Source organism: Leptodactylus fuscus, chromosome 11 (genome assembly GCF_031893055.1).
Source record: "Leptodactylus fuscus isolate aLepFus1 chromosome 11, aLepFus1.hap2, whole genome shotgun sequence".
NCBI classification, from domain to species: Eukaryota; Metazoa; Chordata; class Amphibia; order Anura; family Leptodactylidae; genus Leptodactylus; species Leptodactylus fuscus.
Genome location: NC_134275.1, coordinates 30,837,519 through 30,858,885, shown reverse-complemented (window position 1 = coordinate 30,858,885; position 21,367 = coordinate 30,837,519). Strand labels below are relative to the sequence as shown.

General features: G+C 43.0%; 1 protein-coding gene across 1 annotated transcript; it reads right to left on the bottom strand.

Moving 5' to 3' along the window:
• Positions 1-1,139: 1,139 nt before the first annotated feature.
• RABEPK (Rab9 effector protein with kelch motifs) lies at positions 1,140-21,147 on the bottom strand. The gene is made up of 8 exons (XM_075260504.1): positions 21,056-21,147; positions 20,341-20,409; positions 18,640-18,797; positions 17,757-17,909; positions 15,575-15,736; positions 14,343-14,492; positions 14,040-14,189; positions 1,140-1,490 (listed from the first exon to the last, which is right to left on the bottom strand). Exons 2-8 carry the CDS (start codon positions 20,391-20,393, stop codon positions 1,276-1,278), a joined length of 1,041 nt encoding a protein of 346 aa, XP_075116605.1. The 5' UTR covers positions 20,394-20,409; positions 21,056-21,147; the 3' UTR covers positions 1,140-1,275.
• Between the last annotated feature and the right edge of the window lie 220 nt (positions 21,148-21,367).

Below are 21,367 nucleotides of genomic sequence, written 5' to 3'. Positions count from 1 at the left end.
AAACACATGTAACAGGTCCAGGTTCTATGACTGACTGTGTAACGCGGGCTACATGCACATGTCTGTCTGGTCCATGGTGAAACTACCCGGACAGCACATGGATAACACCCATGGCCTGCCTGTGCCTCCGTGGACTCACTGACTTTAGTGAGCCTGGGGACATGTACAGGCCTGTGATGAGAAACTAATAGGTCAGTGTGCTAGCCCGAATTTGAAGAAAAACAAAAAACACATGGTCGTGTAGATAGAGCCTTAAAGGGAGACTGTCAGCATAAAGCTGAAATCTAACCAATCCCAGCTCACTTTCTCCTGATCTTAACCAATATAACTTTAAGAAAAGGGCTTTCAGTGGCAAAGAAAACCATTTTAATGAAATTTAACGCCAAAAAAAACCTATAGCCCTGTAGTCTTACCAAAATAGATGGTAACCTACAGTTATCGTAGTTGCTACAAGCATTCAGGATGGCTAGGGTGCAAATTAAGTAAAGGCTATATTGATATATCCAAACATTCATAAGGGATTCCAATGTAAAGATTTTATGTATGCCAATTATGCAGCCAGTGTCAGTCACACCCTGAGCTAGCTAACACTTATGTCTGTATTCGTGACTAGATATATTGTTGCCACAGGGAAAATACACCAGTAACTTAGCGTCAGAAAAACCATTTTCTTTTTATAAACCCGGCTATTAATTTGAAAGCAGGATTGTTCTTAAAGCTTTTAGCACATTTATGGCTGTAGCCTAGATCTGGTTCTACTCCTATGGAGTTCTAGGTTCTCCCCTAGCTGAAAAGTGACAGGTTACACAATACTGCAAGGCCAAAAGGCAACGTCCATCATGGTGCAGAAACTGCACCACCACCTATGGTCACACAAATATACCCAGTGATGTCCACAATTGGAAATGCGAAGGTGGTCCCCTGACCTTTCTATAGGAGCCCCATTTGTTTCCCTGAGGTCATGATTGAAAATGTTTGGTCAAGGGGCGATTCTGCTGCTACATGGGAGTAGTAGCCACATTGACATCATGGGAGCTTGAAGATTAGGCTGAACTCGTACAAGACGGAAAGGAAATTCAGCAGTATGTTTTTCTGCATGATTCTGGTTTGGGTGCTATGATGGGCAACACACATTAATAAAAAACAACATTTATTGTAGCAGTACATTTACCACATTTTACTCATACATTCTAAATCCTTAAGGAATTCTCTGAAACTTACAGTAGGGAATGGAAATGAAAGGCTGGACTGCTGGATCCACCAGTGCTCACACATCTACTCTTGGAGCGCCGTTACATAGCAGTCATTGTACACTTCTCCAGCAGTATCCATGCCACCAAAAATGAGGCAGATTGGCACCGTCTTCTCCACATCATTGTCCGCAGCAGAGTTGTCCTCCCTTACTTTCCAAAGAACAAGACACATGGAATGATCTAGCCGTTCTGGGGGACTAGGGGAGTCAAACTTCATCTGAACCCATAAATGTTCCTCTATTTAAAAAAAAAAAAAAAACTAGTCAAACATTAACTTCAATGTATTCTAATGAAAAGAGGCCTTTAAGAGGACACCACCAAATCCACCAACTCTTTGCATCCTTTAATAGGCGCAGCTAGGATGTTTTTTTTTTTTTTTTAAACAATCTTGTTACTTTCAGCATCCAATATGCTGATTATGTTCTCTGTCAGGTGGGTGGTCTCATTTCTTTCTCTGGCCCAGGACTGCTCAATGTAACAATGGAGAGTATAGTTATAATATTGAATACTGAAACTAACAGATTATTGCTCAGGAACGGTGAGGGCTAGAGAAAAAAAAAATTCCAAATAAGCCAGAATTAGAGGAGCAAGTGCCTATTGAGGCGTTGGTAGAGATCATGAAAGGTCCCCTTTCAAATGGGACCTTTCTTAAATGAAATGGAGATTAGGCAGAATTTTTTAAGTACATTTGCAAAAGTTGCTCAGGCACATGGTTACACACATACGTGTATGTGAACATACATGTTGCATCTCAGAAAGGGAAGAGAACCATGGTAAGTAAAACCTGCTTCCTGCCTGCGCTGCTCCTTACACAGCTCCCCAATAGTTGTGAGAGTGCCTTCAAATCTCTACCTAAAATACGACGCCTGGTCACTGTACTTGAGGCATTGCATCTAGTAGTATGTTGGACCATTATGGCATATAGAGGTATCAGAAGAACCAGGATGTGCCATGAAAATCACAAAATTACTTCACCTCTAGCAGCCTGAAAATAAGGGTATGTTCACACAGTGGAATTTGAGACTGATTCCACCTCAAAATCAGTCCCAAATTCTACCTGAAACCAACCTCTACAGATACTTATTTTTTTTTCCTCCAGCTGTTTTTTTTTTTTTTTTTTTTTTTTTAAGTTGGTAGAAAAAAAAAAAGCATCAAACCTGATCTTCAGGCCTCAGAACTCCCATTAATGTGAATGGAAGGGGGAAAATTCTACCTGGCAAGTGCAGCATTGGACGCAGAATTTGGTCAAATGTTAGGCTGCGTTCACAAGGAGTTTTTTGGTCAAGAATTTGGTCAGGAGTCAGCCTCAAAATCCTCCTCCAAAAAACGCCTCACCATACAGTCCTATGTAACCTGCTTTTTTTTTTTTTTTTTTTTTTTTTTTTTCAGCTAATGGAAAAATCCACTAGTGGATTTTCTGCTAGTGGAAAAAAAGAAGCGACGTCTATTCTAAAATTCAATGCAAGTCAATGGGAGGAGAAAAAAACGCTACCGTTTTTTCTGAGGCGTTTTTGCCAGGCGGATTTTCCGCCTCCCATTGATTTTTTTCGGATGGAAAACACTTAAAAAAAAAATCCTTCAGGAAACGCCTAAAAAAAAAAAAAAAAAACGCCTCAGAAATTTTCCTGAGTGGATTTTTCCTGACCAAATTGCTGACCAAAAAACTCAGTGTGAACGCAGCTTTAAAATTCATCTTTAAATTCCTGAAGCTGAATTTTTCAGCTAAAAGAAAATGCTGCCATGTGAACACCCATGTGAATACCCTAGGGTTCATCAATTTACACTGTTTACACCACAATGTGACTCTTCCATCAGCCTGATGCCACCAAAATCTTTACATGAAACCCAAAGAGTAACACTAGATTGATTCAATTGTTCTTCAAGTGTTGCCAGTGTTGGTATTAGGCTCCGTTCCCACGGAGTAACGTGCCGCCCATTTAGACACGTAAACACGTGTTAGAGCGTGGCGCTTCAAAACAGATCCCATTGATTTCAATGGGTATCGGCATACATGCACTACACATGGAAATCAATGGGAGGCTTTATAACCCATTTATTTCAATGCGTGGCGCGCGTAAGCCGGCACCCATTGAAGTCAATGGGATCTGTTTTGAAGCACCACGCTCTAACACGTGTTTACGTGTCTAAATGAGCGGCGCGTTACTCCGTGGGAACAGAGCCTTAGAGTGTGGCCCCAAACGCTAACATTTTGCACCTATAACACCATCATGTTTTATCATTTCTGTGTGCAGTACTGCTGACCTTAGGGGCTTTCAGGGGCATTTCTGGGGTCTTTAAAGATCATTGTCACAAGCAACAAGACAAATCTCTTTCCCAGTACAAAACATATTTATACACATATAGAGTTATTAAATACCAGGGACAAATATTGTCATGTCAATCCCTTACTGCAACACAGATTCCTCCATGCCCCAACAATATAATCCACATGTAGTTCCTTTTATTGTACAATGTGCCCCTCATAATGCCACCCACTCCTCTGGTGTCAGAGTTACCTCCATGCCTCTATATGGGGAACACAAATAGTCCCCTTTTTTCAAAAATGCTCTGCTCAAAATGCCAACCATAATGGTTGTCCTGGAATTTTTATTTATCTTAAGGATAAGCCATGAATTTCAGATCTGTGGGGGCCCCAACAGCTGCGCCCCCTTCATGGGCCATCTGTTCAGGGCCACTTTCAACACCCAAACTATACATTTCCAGGAGTGAAAAGCAAATGGCTCCATGCCCGTTATAGTGGAAAAATGCTTGTGCTGCAGCGCAGCTCCCACTGTAGTCAATAGGAACAGAGCTGCAGGGAACGGATACCTCTGCTTCAGGCTCTGTGCAGTGCATAATACAGGTGTCTGAAGTGAAGCTGCCGTTACGAGCGCTCCTATTGAAGTGAATGGGAAGTGTTCAGGAGCCGTCCGCTGCGCTCGCGTGTATGGCTGTAAATGAGTATTTTTACAAGCCTGGCGTAACTCCGTGTGCATGCAGCCTAATGAGCGTGCAGTGCTGGTATGGCTATAGGAGCAGTACCTACCCCATCACTTGCAAGTTCCAGTGTCTCTCAAAGAAACACGCTGTATTGGCGCCAGTTTCCTGCCTGAACAAAGGTACAGGACAACCAGGAATCTGGTGCAGGAGAAGCGTGCTTCAATAGGAGATGCTGATGATATCATATGACCATCTATTAGAGGTATTTTCAGGCATTTAACATTACGTGATGCTTCACAATGGCATTAAACATGACAGAGCTTCTAGAAAGTATATACTGAACAGACTATTGTGTAGCTTCAAACTGGATGCTGATGTCCGCTGTTGTTTTTCCTTGTAGAAAATCAGCAGTGGATTTTCTTGAACTTCTCCACAACAAAAAATGCTTAAAATGGCTTTTGCTAACTACCCTAGCCTCTTTAATGAACTGAGAGCCCTCTTGGACAAATGGCGTCCTCTCCATATTTCGCTTATAGGTCGTATTAATGCGGTCAAAATGTCCCTCCTCCCGAAGCTCCTATACTTTTTTGAAACTCTTCCGGTTGCAGTCCCTCACTCTGAATTGCGCTCCCTTCAAAAATCCATCTTTAAGTTTATTTGGAATGGCAAGCGTCACCGCATACCCCGTTCGGTGATGCTGTCTGGTAGGGAGGAGGGGGGATTGGCGGTACCACACGTATTGCATTATTATTGGGCTACTCACTTGCGCTGCCTACCATTTTGGTCAGCCCCGCAGGCCTATACCAAATGGGTTGAGAAACTCTGGATGGCTCCGATGCATCCCAATGCGTTTCTGTGGTCCCATTCCTCTCCCCTTCCATCCACTCCCCTTTTGGGTCCTATACGCTTCACAAGGGCCATTTGGATTACTTGCTCTACTACTTGCACTGTACATCTTCACACACTAAAGGAGTTCCCTGTCAGGGCTCGTTCACATCTGCGTTGCCCTTTCCGTTCTGCAGGTTTCCGTTTCCTGCATAAAACAGAGCAGGAGACGGAAACCTGCAGGAGTCTCTCTCACCCATTCATTTGAATGGGTGAGAGAGATGTCCGGCCGTGAGCGGCGGTGAGCGTTTTGCGCTCTCTGCCGCGAAACCGGGTTTTATAATCCAGACAGAGTCGGACATGCAGTACGGCATGCAGAAGACGGAAAGCACAAAACGGAAAGTAGAACGCGGGTGTGAACCTAGCGTAAGTTAATTACCTGTTCACAGAATAGATGCTATGTGTCTGCTCATCGGAGTGCCACCATAAGGACCATCAATCACAAAAAAAGGCTCTTGTGCTGTCTCGTTTCAATGGCAGTCGAACATGCACATGGATATGGTACCCTTTGTATATTCCATCTAGTCTTGTATCATGAGTTACCTCCATTTTACGTATCCCTGTGTCTTTATATGTGTTATTTTATGTATTTACTAGCTGGTACCCACGACTTCGTCTGCGGTGATTGTAGAAGTGGGTAAATACAGGCGCGGGTAAGGTTTTCGTACTGTGTATAAGGTATGGGATATGAAATGTAAGTTTGTATCTTGTTTTTGCTGTAATTCTGAGAATACATAAGACTTTTGTGTTGAATGTAATTTGTATTTCAGCCGCTATACGGTGTTGGTATAAACTGTACATAGTGTCTTTGGGACAGAGGGATTTCAAGTTAATATACTTGGATATATACGACATTGTATGATTTGTTATTTTCCGCCAGTACATGTAAGTTTTGGGCACAGGATACTCTTGAGCAAGCAACATAAAGTTGTCCATGTGTGAAGCCTGGTGTAGCCAAATGTATTCCTGCTACTTTCAGCGTTTGTCCTTGGGATTTATTAATGGTCATTGTAAAAGCCAATTTAAGGGGAAATTGTAGTCGTTTGAATTGTAATGGGAAATGATTTGGTATAATTGGAATGCGTGGGGTTAACACACTGTCACCTGTAGCTGCTCCTGTAAGAATAGTGGCTTCAATGATATTTGTTCCTAGTAGTGTGACACGTAGCCTCGTGCCATTACACAATCGGGGGGCATCGAGATTATGCATGAGTAGAACAGGGACGCCAATCTTGAGTTCTAGTTTATGTGAAGGGACGCCAGGTAATTCTAAGGTGGGCAGTAAGGCAGATTGGTGACATTATTATCGACCGTTATGTGTTCGTGGTGTCTTAAAACGGTACATCGGAGTATACAGGCCAGAAGTAGTCCCAATGCAAACATGCTATCGGAACTTACCAGTGTCGTTGGCGTGGAGACCTAGGGAAGGTGGATGGATCGTGAAGACGAAACAGCAGTGAGGTGAGAGTGCCGTCAGGGAGTGTGGCGGGCTGGAGACAGTATGTCGGGTGCTGCGGCCTACGGTGGAGGCGCAAAATGGTGGCGTGCTGAAACACGTTCTGTAGGTGGCTAAGATGCGCATGCTCCTGGCAACACAGTGGAGTGGCTGGGTGGGCGGTGTCACGGATCGTCAGAGCGGTGGGGGTCGGCAAACATGGCTGCCTTAAAGAGGTAGCCTCCTGGAGTATCGTTAAAGTGAGGGTGAAAGTGGTAAAGTATATGTAAATGTGATTGTGTGGGGTTAGGGGCTAGGCTGTAGAGCAGGGGTAGGCAACCTTTTTTGTTCGGCGTGCCGATTTAAATTTAACAAATCAAAGATGAGGTACTCAAGTGGTGCACAATAATTTTTAGGCTAACGACACCTACACTAAAGTCATATAGAACAAACCGTAACACAGAGGTGCTGTCATAGGGCTTGTTAACATGGGCACAGAGGGGGCGGATGATGGTGCAAAATGCACGTCATCATCCGCCCCCTCACAATGGTGGTCTATGGAGACCGCCAGGGCGAGCTGCCCTTTCTTTAGGCGGCAGCAACCTCCGGAGTAGGCCCATTCATTTGAGCCTATTCTGAAAGGGGAAGCCCCGACTGTCGTGGCAGGCGGGTTTTGACCAGAGAGTGACGCGGCTCCCCATGGCATTTTTGGTGCCAAAATTCGCCATTACGTTTCTCGTGTGAACTAAGCCATACTGTGCTCCCAGTCACATGTGTTTATTGTTATTTGCCTTGATACACCTGTACTTTTCCATTAGTAGCGATGTAAGCACATATGTAACCCACAATTAGTGATAACATATGTGACTGGTAGCAGAGTGAGGTAACATCTGTACAGGGGTGACACACTATGTACCTGGATGCTACATCCCCGGTCGCCAGCACCTGCACTTTTCTGTAAGTGAAATTTGGATTAATTTCAGCCACATTTAATTCCTGGTGGCGCGGTAACAGCTAAACCACATCCAGGAATTAATAGGTGTCACACCAAAATGAAGGACCGTGCACACGGAGTTAACGTGAGTGTATTTTTGCATTTGGAATGGAAATGCGTATGGAATACACGTGTAAAATTAACACTCCCATTGACTTCAATGAAAGATTTTGGCGCATTTTTTACACGTGTAAAAGATTTCATTGAAATCAATGGGAGTGTTATTTTTACACGTGTATTCTATACACGTGTAAGATGCTAAAATAAACTCTCGTTAACTCCGTGTGCACGGGCCCTGACAGTGCTGGTGCCCAGGAACTGGATTTGGCATTAGGAGCACCTGGGTACACGATGTCATTACCCAAAAAGAAACACCCTAAGGCTAAGGCTCCACGTTGTGAAAACGCTTTTTTTTTTGTTGCAGATTTTGCTGCATTTTTTTGATCCAAAGCCATGAATGGCTACAAAAGGAATGGGAAAATACAAGAAGTTCTTATGCTTCTCTCTTCTACTCAATTCATTCCTGACTTTGGCTCATAAAACCGCAGCAAAATTTGCAACCAAAACGCTGTGTTAATGCAACGTGGCACAGATATAGTTTTCACTGACCTATAGATTAAAAATAAATTGACAGGGCTGCAAATACGGACAGGTGTAGGAAAGGTATAGGACATATATAGGACCTGCTGTATATTTTACAGCTCAATTTGTCCCGGACACACAGCCGCAAAAACAGGATCTATGTGTATGGGCCCATTGAAATGTACAGGACCAATTGTGGATAAAAGTCTGGCCCTGTGCAAGACAGTTCAGTAACTCCATGTGCCTCTTATTAATAGCAATTAACCCCATCATGTCCCTCACATTAACCCTTGTGTAAGAGTTACTGATATGTGAGAGACTTGGAGGTAATAATTAAAGGGGTTGTCCCATCACAAGGATTCTATCTATACTGCTTGTTAATGTGGATTTAAGACTTTTCCTAAATACACTGCTTCAGCAAAACTGCTTTGTTTGTCCACTATCTTACTTTATTCAATTCATTGTGGCCACAGCCCTGACTTAGCTGCTCATGAGTCAAGTGATGTATCTGCCTGCTCTCAGGGGGGAGGGAGAAGGGGCTAAGTGCAGGGGAGCGAGCCTGTGTATCTAGCTATTCCTGTGTCTACACCACATGACCTAGCTTCCTGTTAGCAGATAGGGGAGAGGAGCTGCTTTCATTTCTTCTGTTCTCCCAGTTATCAGGCTAGCTAATTCAGTTGTGTTCATTATGGCAGAGACAGGCAGTCTCTGTATGTCACACAGAAAGGAGTTGCTGCTGCCTGTACTTCATAGTCCAATATGGGTGGGAGGAGCTACACGCTAATTTGGGGGCGGATCTAAACGGCAGGTTGCATGTGAAACCCCGCCCACCAAATGATGCAAGAAACCAGGAAGAAAGAAGATTTTACAGCAGTAAAGACTGATGAGTATGTGAGGTGGGAATACCCCTTTAAGTATCTTCATTATTGAGGTCTTTTATTAGTACCTCCATATGTCTCACATAATAGTAACCTTTATATGAGGCACACAGGGGTTAATATGAGGGACATGATGGGGTTTATTCCTATTAATGTGAGGCACATGGAGATACTAACACTAAACTAATAACCCCAAATGCCTGACATTAATGAGAATAGGAACTAAAGGAAGGGACCTGTGTGTTCTTCACTTTCACTTTGCTAGCAGCTTCCTCTCCACCTTGGGGAACCTTTGCAGGATGCAGACGGCAGGAGCTATCACTATAGCAGGCAGAGACCTGAGCGATTAAGCTCCACCCCCTGGGTTTCCTGCACCCCTCTCATTGGAGGGCAGTGAGAAAAGGGGAGTGTCCTTATGCCTCAGCTCTAGCAGAGCACTGAAGGGACGCTCCGACTTCATTTAACTCTTGCAGGTCCTGTGCTGCTGGCGTGCCAGTGAAATATGTCAGGAGTGCCACTCTTGGCACGTGTGCCAGGGGTTGCCGACCTCTGCTGTAGAGGTAATATGAATTTTGTGGCTTGCTATGGTCCAAAGTGTGTGAGATTGCAGAGATAGTGATGTGAGTTTGGGTTTTGTGGGGGTCCTGGGAAAAACGTATGTGCGCTATTGTGACGAAAAGTAGCCTATTGCGCAATCCTGTGTAGTAACTATGTTTGTGGAAAATTTCAGCCAAATCGGTGGAGCGAGTTTTGCTTGATTGAGGAACAAACATCCAAACACACAAACCCACAAACATCCAAACTCACAAACTTTCACCTTTATAATATTAATAGGATCAATAAAATTTCATTGTTTTATTTAATGGTCATGGTTTTGTTGTTTTGATAAACTGAAGTTGGTATAAAGTGGAATTTGAAGCTGGTGCTAAGGGGGAATTCTGCCGTGTGAACATACACTAATAATCCATGGATTAATCTTGTCAGACTTAAAGGGGTTGTCCCATCACAAGGATCCTATCCTATCATGTCCCTCACATTAACCCTTGTGTAAGAGTTACTGATATGTGAGAGACTTGGAGGTAATAATTAAAGGGGTTGTCCCATCACAAGGATTCTATCTATACTGCTTGATAATGTGAATGTAAGACTTTTCCTAAATACACTGCTTCAACAAAACTGCTTTGTTTGTCCACTATGTTACTTTATTCATTTTTTTTTTGACACATCCCTTGACTTATCTGGTCATAAGTCAAGTGATGTATCTGCCTGCTCTGAGGGGGGAGGGAGGAGGGGCTAAGTGCACGGGAGGGAGCCTGGAGGGGGGGGGAGTAGTTTACCCTTTGGGGGAAGGGACCTCCAATACAGACTGTGCCGGCGTCTACACTCCCCGGCATCCGCCTCTCTATTGCAGCGGATGCCGGGGAGTGTAGACGCCGGCACAGATGCCTGCAACATCGCTATGCTCCTGCCCTGCATGCTGCTATTCCAGAGAGGGGGGGGGTGCGGAGGAGCAGAATAACAGGAGCTCCTGCCGCTGCTGGCTTCATGCAGGGCAGGATCATAGCGATGTTGCAGGCATCTGTGCCGGCGTCTACACTCCCCGGCATCCGCCTCTCTATTACAGCGGATGCCGGGTCTGTATTCACATATGCAAAGCCAGCGGCGAGATGGATCATAGATAGTGAGACCAGTCTAGCCTTCACAATGCGAATACCGACCTGGCATCCGCTGTAATAGAAAGAGGCGGATGCCGGGTCTGTATTCGCATTGTGAAGGCTAGACTGGTCTATGAGTGTGCACGCAGGGCCAGCGGCATCTCGTCGCTGGCTTTGTATATGTAACCCCGCCCACCAATGACGCAACAAAGCAGGAAGACAGAAGATTTTACAGCAACGAAGACTGGTGAGTATGCGACGTGGGAATACCCCTTTAAGTGTGTTGCATTAGATCAGCGTTTCCCAAACTGTGCTCCACAAACCATATACAGGTGCTTCGCGATATGGCAATAATAAACGGTTAACAATAAAAAAAGATAGATAAATGTGAACGGTTTCAAAATGAAAATACTGATTCACATGCACTCCTAATATTCTACTGGCGCGGCACTACGGTCTGTTTGGCGAATATACGAGGCCGGCGGATTAACGCTTCACGGTCGCACGGCACTTCCAAATCCTCATATACTCGCCGAACAAACTGTACCTACGGACGGAATTTTTACGCCTCATTAGATGACTCAAAGAAGTGTCCAACTCTTCAGAAGATTTCTTTTTCTGATTTTTTTTAGGGGCTTTTGAGTAAATGCCAGAATCATTATCATTTCATTTTCATCAGTAGTAACAAAAATTAAAGGACTTGTCTCATAAAAACTCAGCAGGACCTCTCTAATGCGCTCCAATCAAGAAGGGTGCAGCCAAGCTTATACCGGGTGGTCTGGTGTTGCATGCCCACCATTCATATCAATGGGAGTGCTGGAGATACTTAAAGCAAAGCACTCTGATGTCTCTAGAACTCCCTCTGACATGAATAGGAGCATCAACCTGTCCACATTTAGCCTGGCTGCACTCTTGTTGAATGTGGAACATGAGTAATGTCCTGCTGAGTTTACTTCCTAGGACAACCCCTGAAAAATCTACCCTTGTATACCCACTTATGCACCCCCCTCCCCCATACATTAAGGAATTATTGACATTGTAATTCCCTATTATGTGGCTCTAAACAGGTTTTTAAAACATTTTATTTCATTTTCATATAATATTTGTAAGCGAAGGCGTGCAGTGAAATGGTTGAAGCAGTTTTGCAGCAGGTAATATATGTGCATGCACCAGCTCCAGTATCTGGATATTGTCATAGCACACTTCAACAGATTGATAATAGAAATCCTTAATTTACCAATTCATTCGGCCTCAGAAAGACTGTGTATGGCTGCAGGACTATATATGGCGCAGGAGGGCTGCTTCTGTACAGTAGCATTTAGGACATACATAACTAGAGATGGGCTAACTGCTTTGGGACAAAGAACAGTATACAAGCTGTGGGGGAGATGTAAAAAAAATAAATACAAAAAACAAATAAATAAAACCATTTCTACTTACCTTCTCACCTCTTTTGGGTCTCCTCGTGGTGTCCGGCACTCTCCTGGAGAAGTCACGCTACCCGGGTCACTGCTGGAGCCTCTGATTGGGCCATAGCAATGACCCTGGATGCATGACGTCACTGTGGAGACAGAGAGCGCATCGGATACCATGAGGAGGCCCAAAAGAGGTGAGAGAAGGAGAGTATGGTTTTTTTTTTTTTTTAACACCTCCTCTGGGTGTCTACCTAATATACTCTGGGGTGCCGAATACTATCCATGTGGCACTATAAAGACTTGAGGTTGTTTCTTCTTGCTGCGTGTACTGTCTGTTTCCACACACCTGCTGTGATATAGACATAACACACTGTACCTGCTTATTAATGGGTTACCTCCATCTTGGTAAATCATTGCCAAGTCAGGAAATACTGATCGCAAGTCAACTACCAAAACTTACAAAAACAGGCAAATGGCGCTTGCTCCACGTTATTCCTGCCCTTCATTTCCACAGCTGTTCCTCTTTTCGCACTAAATGTCCAGTTCCCATAACAGGCTGTATTATGTGGGTGTGAAGACGCTCTTAAAGGGGTTGTCGCTTTATTAGTATTTACATTTCTTTGTTAGATCAGACAATTTTTCAACAGCAAAAATGAAAATCTGTCTCAATATTGCTCTTCTCTACCTTCCGGTGGATACAGCCTTGCAAATCCCATTGAAATGAATGGAAGGGGGAAACCAAAATGTGATGTGTTTTTTTCTGCATCCTATTTCTTTGAATTCGTCTGAAAATAGGCCATGACACTTTTTTCTCTAGCTGACAAATCAGGTGCAGGAAAAAAATCTACTAGTGATTTCCAATGAATTTCATAGGCGAGTTGGGAAGCTTTTTTTAAAGGGATTCTATCATTCAGAAAATGCATTTTGAGCTAAGCATATGCCTGAATAGCCTTTAAAAAGGCTACTCAGGAGCTGCCTCCAATTCTTTTTTAGTAAAAATGGGTAAATAGTATATGCTAATGAGGCTCACCGAGCACCCTGGGCTTTCCCCAGGGCCAGCGAGCACCACCACCCAGTACGCATAACTCTGGAACGCCCCTCCATTGCTTGAAATCCAAAAGACCTGCTCCTTCACATGTCCTGGGCGGTTGAAATCCCATGCATGCGCAGTAACGCTCCGTTCTGAGTGGTACTGCGCATGCCAGAGCACCATTTTGTTGTAGAGAACTGCATAGTCTACAACAAAATGGCGCTTGTGGAGCGTTACTGTGCATGCACAAGATTTCAACTGCCCAGAGCGATACAACAGAAGATATTGGCAGTAAAATGCTACATGAACATACCTGGATGTGTCCAGTGCTAAAGAGAAGCAATGGTTTGTAATGCATGGCTTTTAAATGGTGAGTTTACACAAAAGCAAAACTCTCTCTGACCACCATGTACCTAAAGATTCAAGCAGTCTGACTGAGCTACTGAGCATGTGTGACCGTGGGCACACGGACAATCAGACAGGGTATCAAATGAACATGTAGGACATGCTATTACACATATGTAAAGCTCCGTTCTCATGGAGTAACGCGCTGCTCATTTAGACATGTATACACGTGTCAGAGTGCAGCGCTTCAAAACAGATCCCATTGATTTCAATGGGTGCCGGCTTATGCGCGCGACACATTGAAATCAATGGGATCTGTTTTGAAGCGCTGTGTTACTCCTTGAGAACGAAGTGTTAACAGTAATATATAGACACAGGGGCTCGCTAACATAAAATTGTATGATTTCTATCTTCTCCTCATGTTTGTGTGGGTTTCCTCCCATACTCCAATGACATACTAATAGGGAATGTAGATTGTGAGCCCTATATGGGACAATGATCGACAATGTCTGCAAAGTGATGTGGAATATGATGGCGTTATATAATTAAGCAAAATAAATAAAAGACAGTGGAAATAAAACACTAATACAGTGAGTTATGCTTAGTGCAACAAGTTGTAAGACATACCTGTATCAAATCTATACATGGTACTTATAGGTCCAGTCTCAGTCACTCCACCAAAGACATAAATGAATTTTTTCCAAGAAATTGCAGAGTGAGCGGCACAAGCAGGAGGTGGATCTCCCTTTGTCTTTAGCTGCTCCCACTTCATAGTATCTAATGAGTAAATACATTTTAGATACAAAATTGCACAGAATACTTTTATCATGAAATCTAATAATCTGCAATATTGTATATTACAGTATTATATATATCTTATTAGCAGTAATTATTTTATAATTAGTGTTAGCAAAATGCAATTGACTTTACCTGTGTCAATGCAGAACATGTCACTGAAAAACGTGCTGCCTGCCATCCCACCATGAATGAATAGCTTGGTTCCTATAGCTGTAATTATATGTCCATGACGTGGTTTAGGTGGATCTCCAGAGGTCACAGGCTGTGTCCATGTTAGGTTAGCTAATAAAAAAATAAAAAACTTAACAAATAAGTATTTGAGTTTCATTCATCTTAAAGGGGTTGTACAAGGCTAGAAAAAAAAGATGGCTGCACTCTTCCAAAATGGTACCCCATCTGTCTAATTTTAGCTCAATTCCTTTCCAGTAAAATAGGACTAGCTCTAAGGCCACACACAACCATGTGGTCAGTTCTAGCACTACTTTAGGAGAAAAAAGCAACAATTTTTCTGATCCCAAATAGTCCCTTTAAAGTCTACAGTTATAAACAACTTCTCATAAGTGAATAGTATTTTATGTTATATATCTTATGAATGAGATCTGTTTCCTTCTCCACTTATTGAGCTGTTCTCCTGCTCCTTATCTTCAATCTCACTACTTGTATATATTATATCCGTTTCTGTATTCAGCCTCACATAAACAACTCTATGGAGCAGGGAGGGGCTAGTTAATTGATTTATTGCTTCTTTCTGTGTACTAGTGGCCTCTTATCTATAACCTGGCAGCAGTATTCAAATAGTTTACAATAGCAGAGTGTAGGATCAGCAATTATTTGAGTGTCTTTTCTATCCCTTTTCCCTCTTCATACAGTAATATGTAAATAGTAACTTTGCCTGATTTCTTTAATGAAGATACATTACAAGGTTTTATTATTATCATGTACTATTAATTTATGGAAAGTTATTTATAATTGGAGGTACACTTTAAAGGCGTTTTCCAGGATTTAAATATTGATGACCTTAGGACTGGTCATCAATATCTGATCCAGTACCTGGAACCCCCACAGATCCGCTGACTGAAGAGGCAGCATGCACTCTGATGAGCACTGCTTCCACTTTGTCATGTACATCTTTCTCGTGGTCTGTGTGTAGCTCAGTCCCATTGAAATGAATGTGACTGAGCGGAAATGCTATGCACAGCTGCTATAAAATGTAGAGATGTGCTTAGTAAGTAGTGAAAAGGACATAGACCTCACCTCGAAGTTTAAGGATAAGCCATCAATATCTTAATCTTGGTGTAACCCTTTAAGATCAAGTTTACATTCAAGTTCCTTTTTGTAAACAGAAAAGTAATATTATAACTTACTTGTGTCAAAGACATGAAGCTTGTTGTCTGCGGCAGGTTCTGCTCCTTTCTCTCCTCCCCCAAAAACATAGAATTTATCACCAATGGCAGAAGAGGATGTATGAAATGTCCTTGGGGATGGGCACAGTCCTTCTACTTTTGGGTTTTTCCACGAGCAGCTTTCTGCATAAAACAGAGAGGATAATACTCATGTTCAGTGACACATCTGCCTTGTACCATGCCTTCCTGCTTATAGATATTGTTTGTTTGGCTTTTTTTGCCTAACAGGACATGCAACATGCAGTAACTCCAGCTCAGCTGTATTATCATCTAGGTGTTTGTGTATTCACAATTGTATTCAGTGTCCATTCACACGGAGTTTCCGCGCACAGATTCTGACACAGAATTCGCGTCAGAATCTACACGGGAAAAAAGCCTCCCATTGACTTCAATGGGTTTTTCCCCGCGTGGATTCTGGCGCAAATTCCACGTCAGACTCCAAGCACAGAAACTCCATGTGAATGGACCCGTAGTCTGAAATTCACTTCCAGTCTGCTCTGGTTTTACTGCAGATTGGATGGTCTTGACAAATAAGATTCACCTGACTTTTCTGTAACGTGTATGTGGGCCTTACAGTAAGGACAGGATGATTATAATTCAGTGAGAAGTGTTCTGGTAAGGTTTGGGCTACAACAACCTGACACTGCAGATTTACATATGTAAAATCAGTCTTTTCATTATAACCTTAGGCCTTGTGAGAAGGTGACAGGCAAAGTGCTGGAGTCATAGTATATTTCCCCCAAGTTTCTGACTTATGTGTGGTCCAGTGCGGGTCTGGAATAGGCCTCAGCCTAGATGTGGGTCATAGGCTCCTTACTGGGCCATAAAAGGCTGCAGAGCCTGCACTTCAGAGCAGATCCTGGGAATGAGAGGATGTACCTGGGTCTGTCAGTAAACCATCCATACCGTTAGTACTTACTGTCTAGTTAGCACTCAGACAAGCAGGGTTTTATTTCACATTCTTTGTCTGACGTTAAAGAGGACCTTTCAGGTCCTCAGACACATGCGGTTTTATATACCGCCGCTGTCGGCTTTCCTGTTAAAGGGGCTCAATCAGCAGGCCATTTTTTTTTTTTTTTTTTTTATCACTGTCAGTTCGCGAGTGCCGGAAGAGGACGGGACCCGAAGACATCGGAGGAAGAGGAGGCGTGGATGAAGAAGAAGACACACCCTGAATGCCCGCCCACAGTGCACGATGCGTAAGTAGATCATTCTTTTTTTAGGTTTTGCTGATAGAGCCCCTTTAAGTGTTCCTGGGCTGGAGATATCGGTGCCGTTACTGATGTCCGCCCACTGTCAGAAGGGTTTTCCAACAGTCTAGCCGGGCTGTGAGGAATGCTCCCCTCCCTCGACAGTACTCGTCCATAGCCCTGTATTGTCAGAGGGACAGCGATGGGATAGTGTACTGCGATGACGCTAAGCAGTGAAGAACGCCCCAGTACTAGTCTATGGATAAGTACAGTCAGGAAAGGAAGCAGTGAAGGACTGTAGGAGGAGAGACCGAGTGTAAAGAAGGGGTGATAAGAAGCGGGGATGGCAAATGCTGCTCAGGGAACATCGAGAAGGCTTCCAGTGCTCCACGCAGGATAATTAGCAGATCAATAAAAGCTGCGCCTGGAATAGCCTTTCTAAAGGCTATGCAAAGATATGCTTATTTAAAAATCGTTGTACCCAATGATAGACTCCCTTTACCTATTGAGTTGTTTTCTCTGTGTTACAAGTTAGTGTAAGAACACTGCATGGCGCATTTTAGATATACAAAGTAAGAAGAAATGAGAAAAATGTCTTCATTTTTGACTAACAATCTCCATATATGATAAATTGATGAATTGTCTGCTCCGCTGAGTTTGCCTTGCAGCATTGGGTCCTGGGTTCAAATCCAGCCAAAGAAAAAATCTGCATGGAGTTTGCATGTTCACGGCATTGCTCTGGGTACTCTGGTTTACTCCCACACTCAAAAAACTACTAATAGGGAATTTAGATTGAGAGCCCTATATGGGACAGTGAGTGATGACAATATCTGTAACATGCTGTAGATATAAATGATCAAATAAACAAATGATCAGGTATGTCAAAGTTTGACATGCCTCATCCTCGTCCCCCTCCCTCATGAAATAATAATAATAATAATAAATATACATACCTGGGCTAATTACTTGAATACTGTTTCTGTTCTCCGCCTGTTCGGCTCCACCAAACACCCATATTCTAGAAGGGTCACTGGCAGATGTAAAACAAGCATGTTCATAGCGAGGTAACAGATCCTTCCAGTCAGGGTTACTCCATTCATAAGTATCTAAATATAAAAGGATAGGTAAGTACGGATCAACTTAGAAAGCATGCAACTATAGAATATAGAGAATACTGAGATAATTTAAAAGGGGTTTTTCAGCCCTAGGTTTTTTTTATTTTTTAAATCCCCTAACATAGGTCATCTGTAGCTTCCGGCACCCTTCCAGTGTGATAAGCTACTTTACTGGATGGGGCTGGAAGCAGCTCTGCTGTTATTCAAGTAATATAGCTGCAGCACTTCAGCACTATCACTATATAGTGGATGGGGCTGCAGTCTCGCACATATTACTGGAAAAGGAGAAAGAGCTGCTGCCAGCCCCAACCAGGGTTTTGGCAAATTGCTGAATCAAAGCAGAGTCTTTTATATATCTGTACACTGTGTCACAGTTACATGGATAAATCATGGCAGGGCCGCTGGAGCTAAGGGTAGCGGGCGATCCAACATCATTTATATATCCCTGTACTGTGACATCACTGTGTCTTAGTGCAAGGATAAATCATGGCAGGGCCAACTGTCTTTGCTTGGCAAATAGACAGGCAGCTCCGCCTAAGACGTCGGGTACATTGCTAGCACGAAATATCACAACATATCACACCAGAAATTATTATTAACATTGTTAAATCTATAAGAAGACTTCAAGATAAAGACCAGCTCTTTTATTGTACTCTGTTCAAGGGTCTTCCTGTGTATTTACAAAACACAACTAATACTAATCACTAGTCATTTACTTTACCTAGATTTATGATGTGTGTTTCAGAATAGCAGCTGGCGGGATCTGCCCCTCCAACAATGACCACTTGTCCCTTTCCATGGGTCTCGGAGGCAGCTATATACAAACATGTGTGACCAACTCGAGGGCTTGGTGCTTCTCCGCTGGGAGCTAGAGCATACCTGTGTAGATATATCAAATTCACAATACAATTTTTTATCATGCTTGAAACCTCTTTAACATGTGTGGAAGCCCCCTTTAAAACCTATGAAAGAATTTTGATGTCAGTGACTTCTGCTTTGAGATATATGCTATTGTCTTTTTGAATAAGTTTATGTGAATGTAAATATATGGCTTTATCAACCTAAAATAGAAAGCCGACACACATTTTGCTCTTGTATTGTCCAAACAGGGCTAGTCTTGACATTGTTAGTGTGAAACGTGTTGGCATCTGGGGCAATGCTGTGGTCCATAATATTGCGATGGTGTATAATGGGTATTATACTTTGTATTCAAGTTTTCCCTACAGTATTGTTCTGTGAACTTTACCCTTGGGACCTGATGAAGGAAATTTGACCTTAAATGTAGCTAGGAGCTGCACAACTTTCCTGATACTCCTAATAAACATGAATGCTCAAATAATCTGATAATAATCTTTTTTTTTTTTTTTTTATGACATGAGTAAGATAAACAGATGCTAGACTTTGGGCAGTAGATTATCTCCTGGCAGAACCAAAGGATCGTATATGTTGATCGTATACTTTTACCACAAAATAGGCAGAGTTTTTGTCCGAGGCGTTTACGTTCCATGGGGCCCAAGCCTTAGGCTAAAGGCCCTAGATTGCCATAAAAAAGCAGCTTTTTTTGTTGCAAATTTTGCTTTGATGTTTTGACCCAAAGTCAGGAGTGGATTGAGCAGAAGGTAGAAGTATAAGTGCTCACTATATATTTCCCATTCCTTCTGTAGCCACACTTGGCTTTGGCTCACAAAACCGTGGCAAAATCTTTTCCGCAATGTGAGCCTCACTGAATCGACTGGAAGATGAGCTACCAATAGTAGGGTTAGGCCACTATACAAGGTACAGAGCTAGGGGTGTAAGAAGTAACCATGAAGTCCCATAGCAAAATTTGTAATAGGGCCCCACTTTGCCATGTCCACCTTGAGAAGCAAGTTTAGAAATTGAAAAGTGTGTGATTATTTTTGGTCTCCTTTACACATAGGGATATTGCACACTGTTATATCACAGTCCAGGAAAAATGCACGCAGTGATGTCAGAGTACCAGGGTAATGCACAGACTGATATCACAGGACAGGAAGGGGACACGGGGCTAGGGGGGAAAAGGGGCACGGGGTAGAAGCGAGCACATGAGGGAGTGGGTAGGAAAAAAAGGGCGTTGGCGGGCGCCAGGGGGCAGATGAGGAAAAGGGAGCCGCTGTGGACACAAGGCAAAGGAAGAAGCCTGCGCGGCGCTACAGGTGGGTCACGCAGGGGGTCAGGGTTCCGTGGACGAAGTCGCGGGTACTGCTAGTTCCCAATAAAGTATTAGAGGCACTTTCAGTTTTCCACAACCCTTTCCATCATTTTTCTATCATGAATTGCACTCTGGGTCTCAGTGTAAAAGGGCCCCCTGAGTTTTTGGACACATGTGCAGAAATACATCTGCTATCCTGGTAGCTATGCCCATGTACAGCCATCTGAACACTAACAAAGCTTAGATGCTTACCACATGGATTCTTTAGGCACATCTTCTGGTTCTAAAACACCCAGAATTTCCATAACCGTAAAGCACAACCTAAAATATAAATGAAAGGGTTAGTACCCATTGCATGTAACTTATTAATGCAGAGTCTTAGTGTTATGGTGTAGACTTTACTGAATCATTGTATAAAAAAATTATAATTTATTTTTTTACACAGAGGCTAGCTAAAATAATGTTGCATGCTGTATGTCACCACAGAAATACAATACAACCAGACCCAAATACCATAGATCCAGAAAGTTCTCATATAGTCATAAACATTTTGTGCCTGTTATGGTTATTCCCATCATGGCCAATAATGAGTAATAACTGGCCGCAAGTCCTGACCACAAAGGCGAGACCCATTAAAGCAGGCGAGTGCAGCTGCTCTATGCTGTAGTTAAAATTCCTTGGGGTGCATTCACATGGGCAGGTTTTGTTCAGGTTTTTATGCAGTTTAAATCAGGTATAAAACATAAAGGAGGAGGAGACATAAAGAACATACGCCGCTTCTCCATTCCTCTTATCCCACTTCTGGTTTTGACTTAAAAATTGCAGAAAAAAACCTTACCCAAACCTGCAGGTGTGAATAGACCCTTACACTGTTAGATTCGCCTTCCAATACAGATATAATTTTTTTTCCCATTAACTCATATCCCTCCATACAAGCACAGGTAAATGACTAGCCCGCCTCACCTACCGCGCACCTATCAGTCCCTTCCACTGCTCAGCAGGCGTCTCTCTAGAGCTGTCACGCAGCTAGGCCGCCATCACCATGGAAACAGCTTCCCTTCCCAAACACCAATTTACTTTAAAAACCCCTCTACCCCCCTCCTCACAATTCTCTCACGTGTCGCTATAACTTCCAGGATATTATAATAAACTATGGAATTAAAATTCAGATACATGACCCTGAGTTGTTTGTTCGTAAATGTTTTAATAAAGTTGGTTGAAAGGGGGGAAAAAAAAGTTCACATTTCCGTTTTCTTTACCCTCCAGGAAGTGAGGAAGG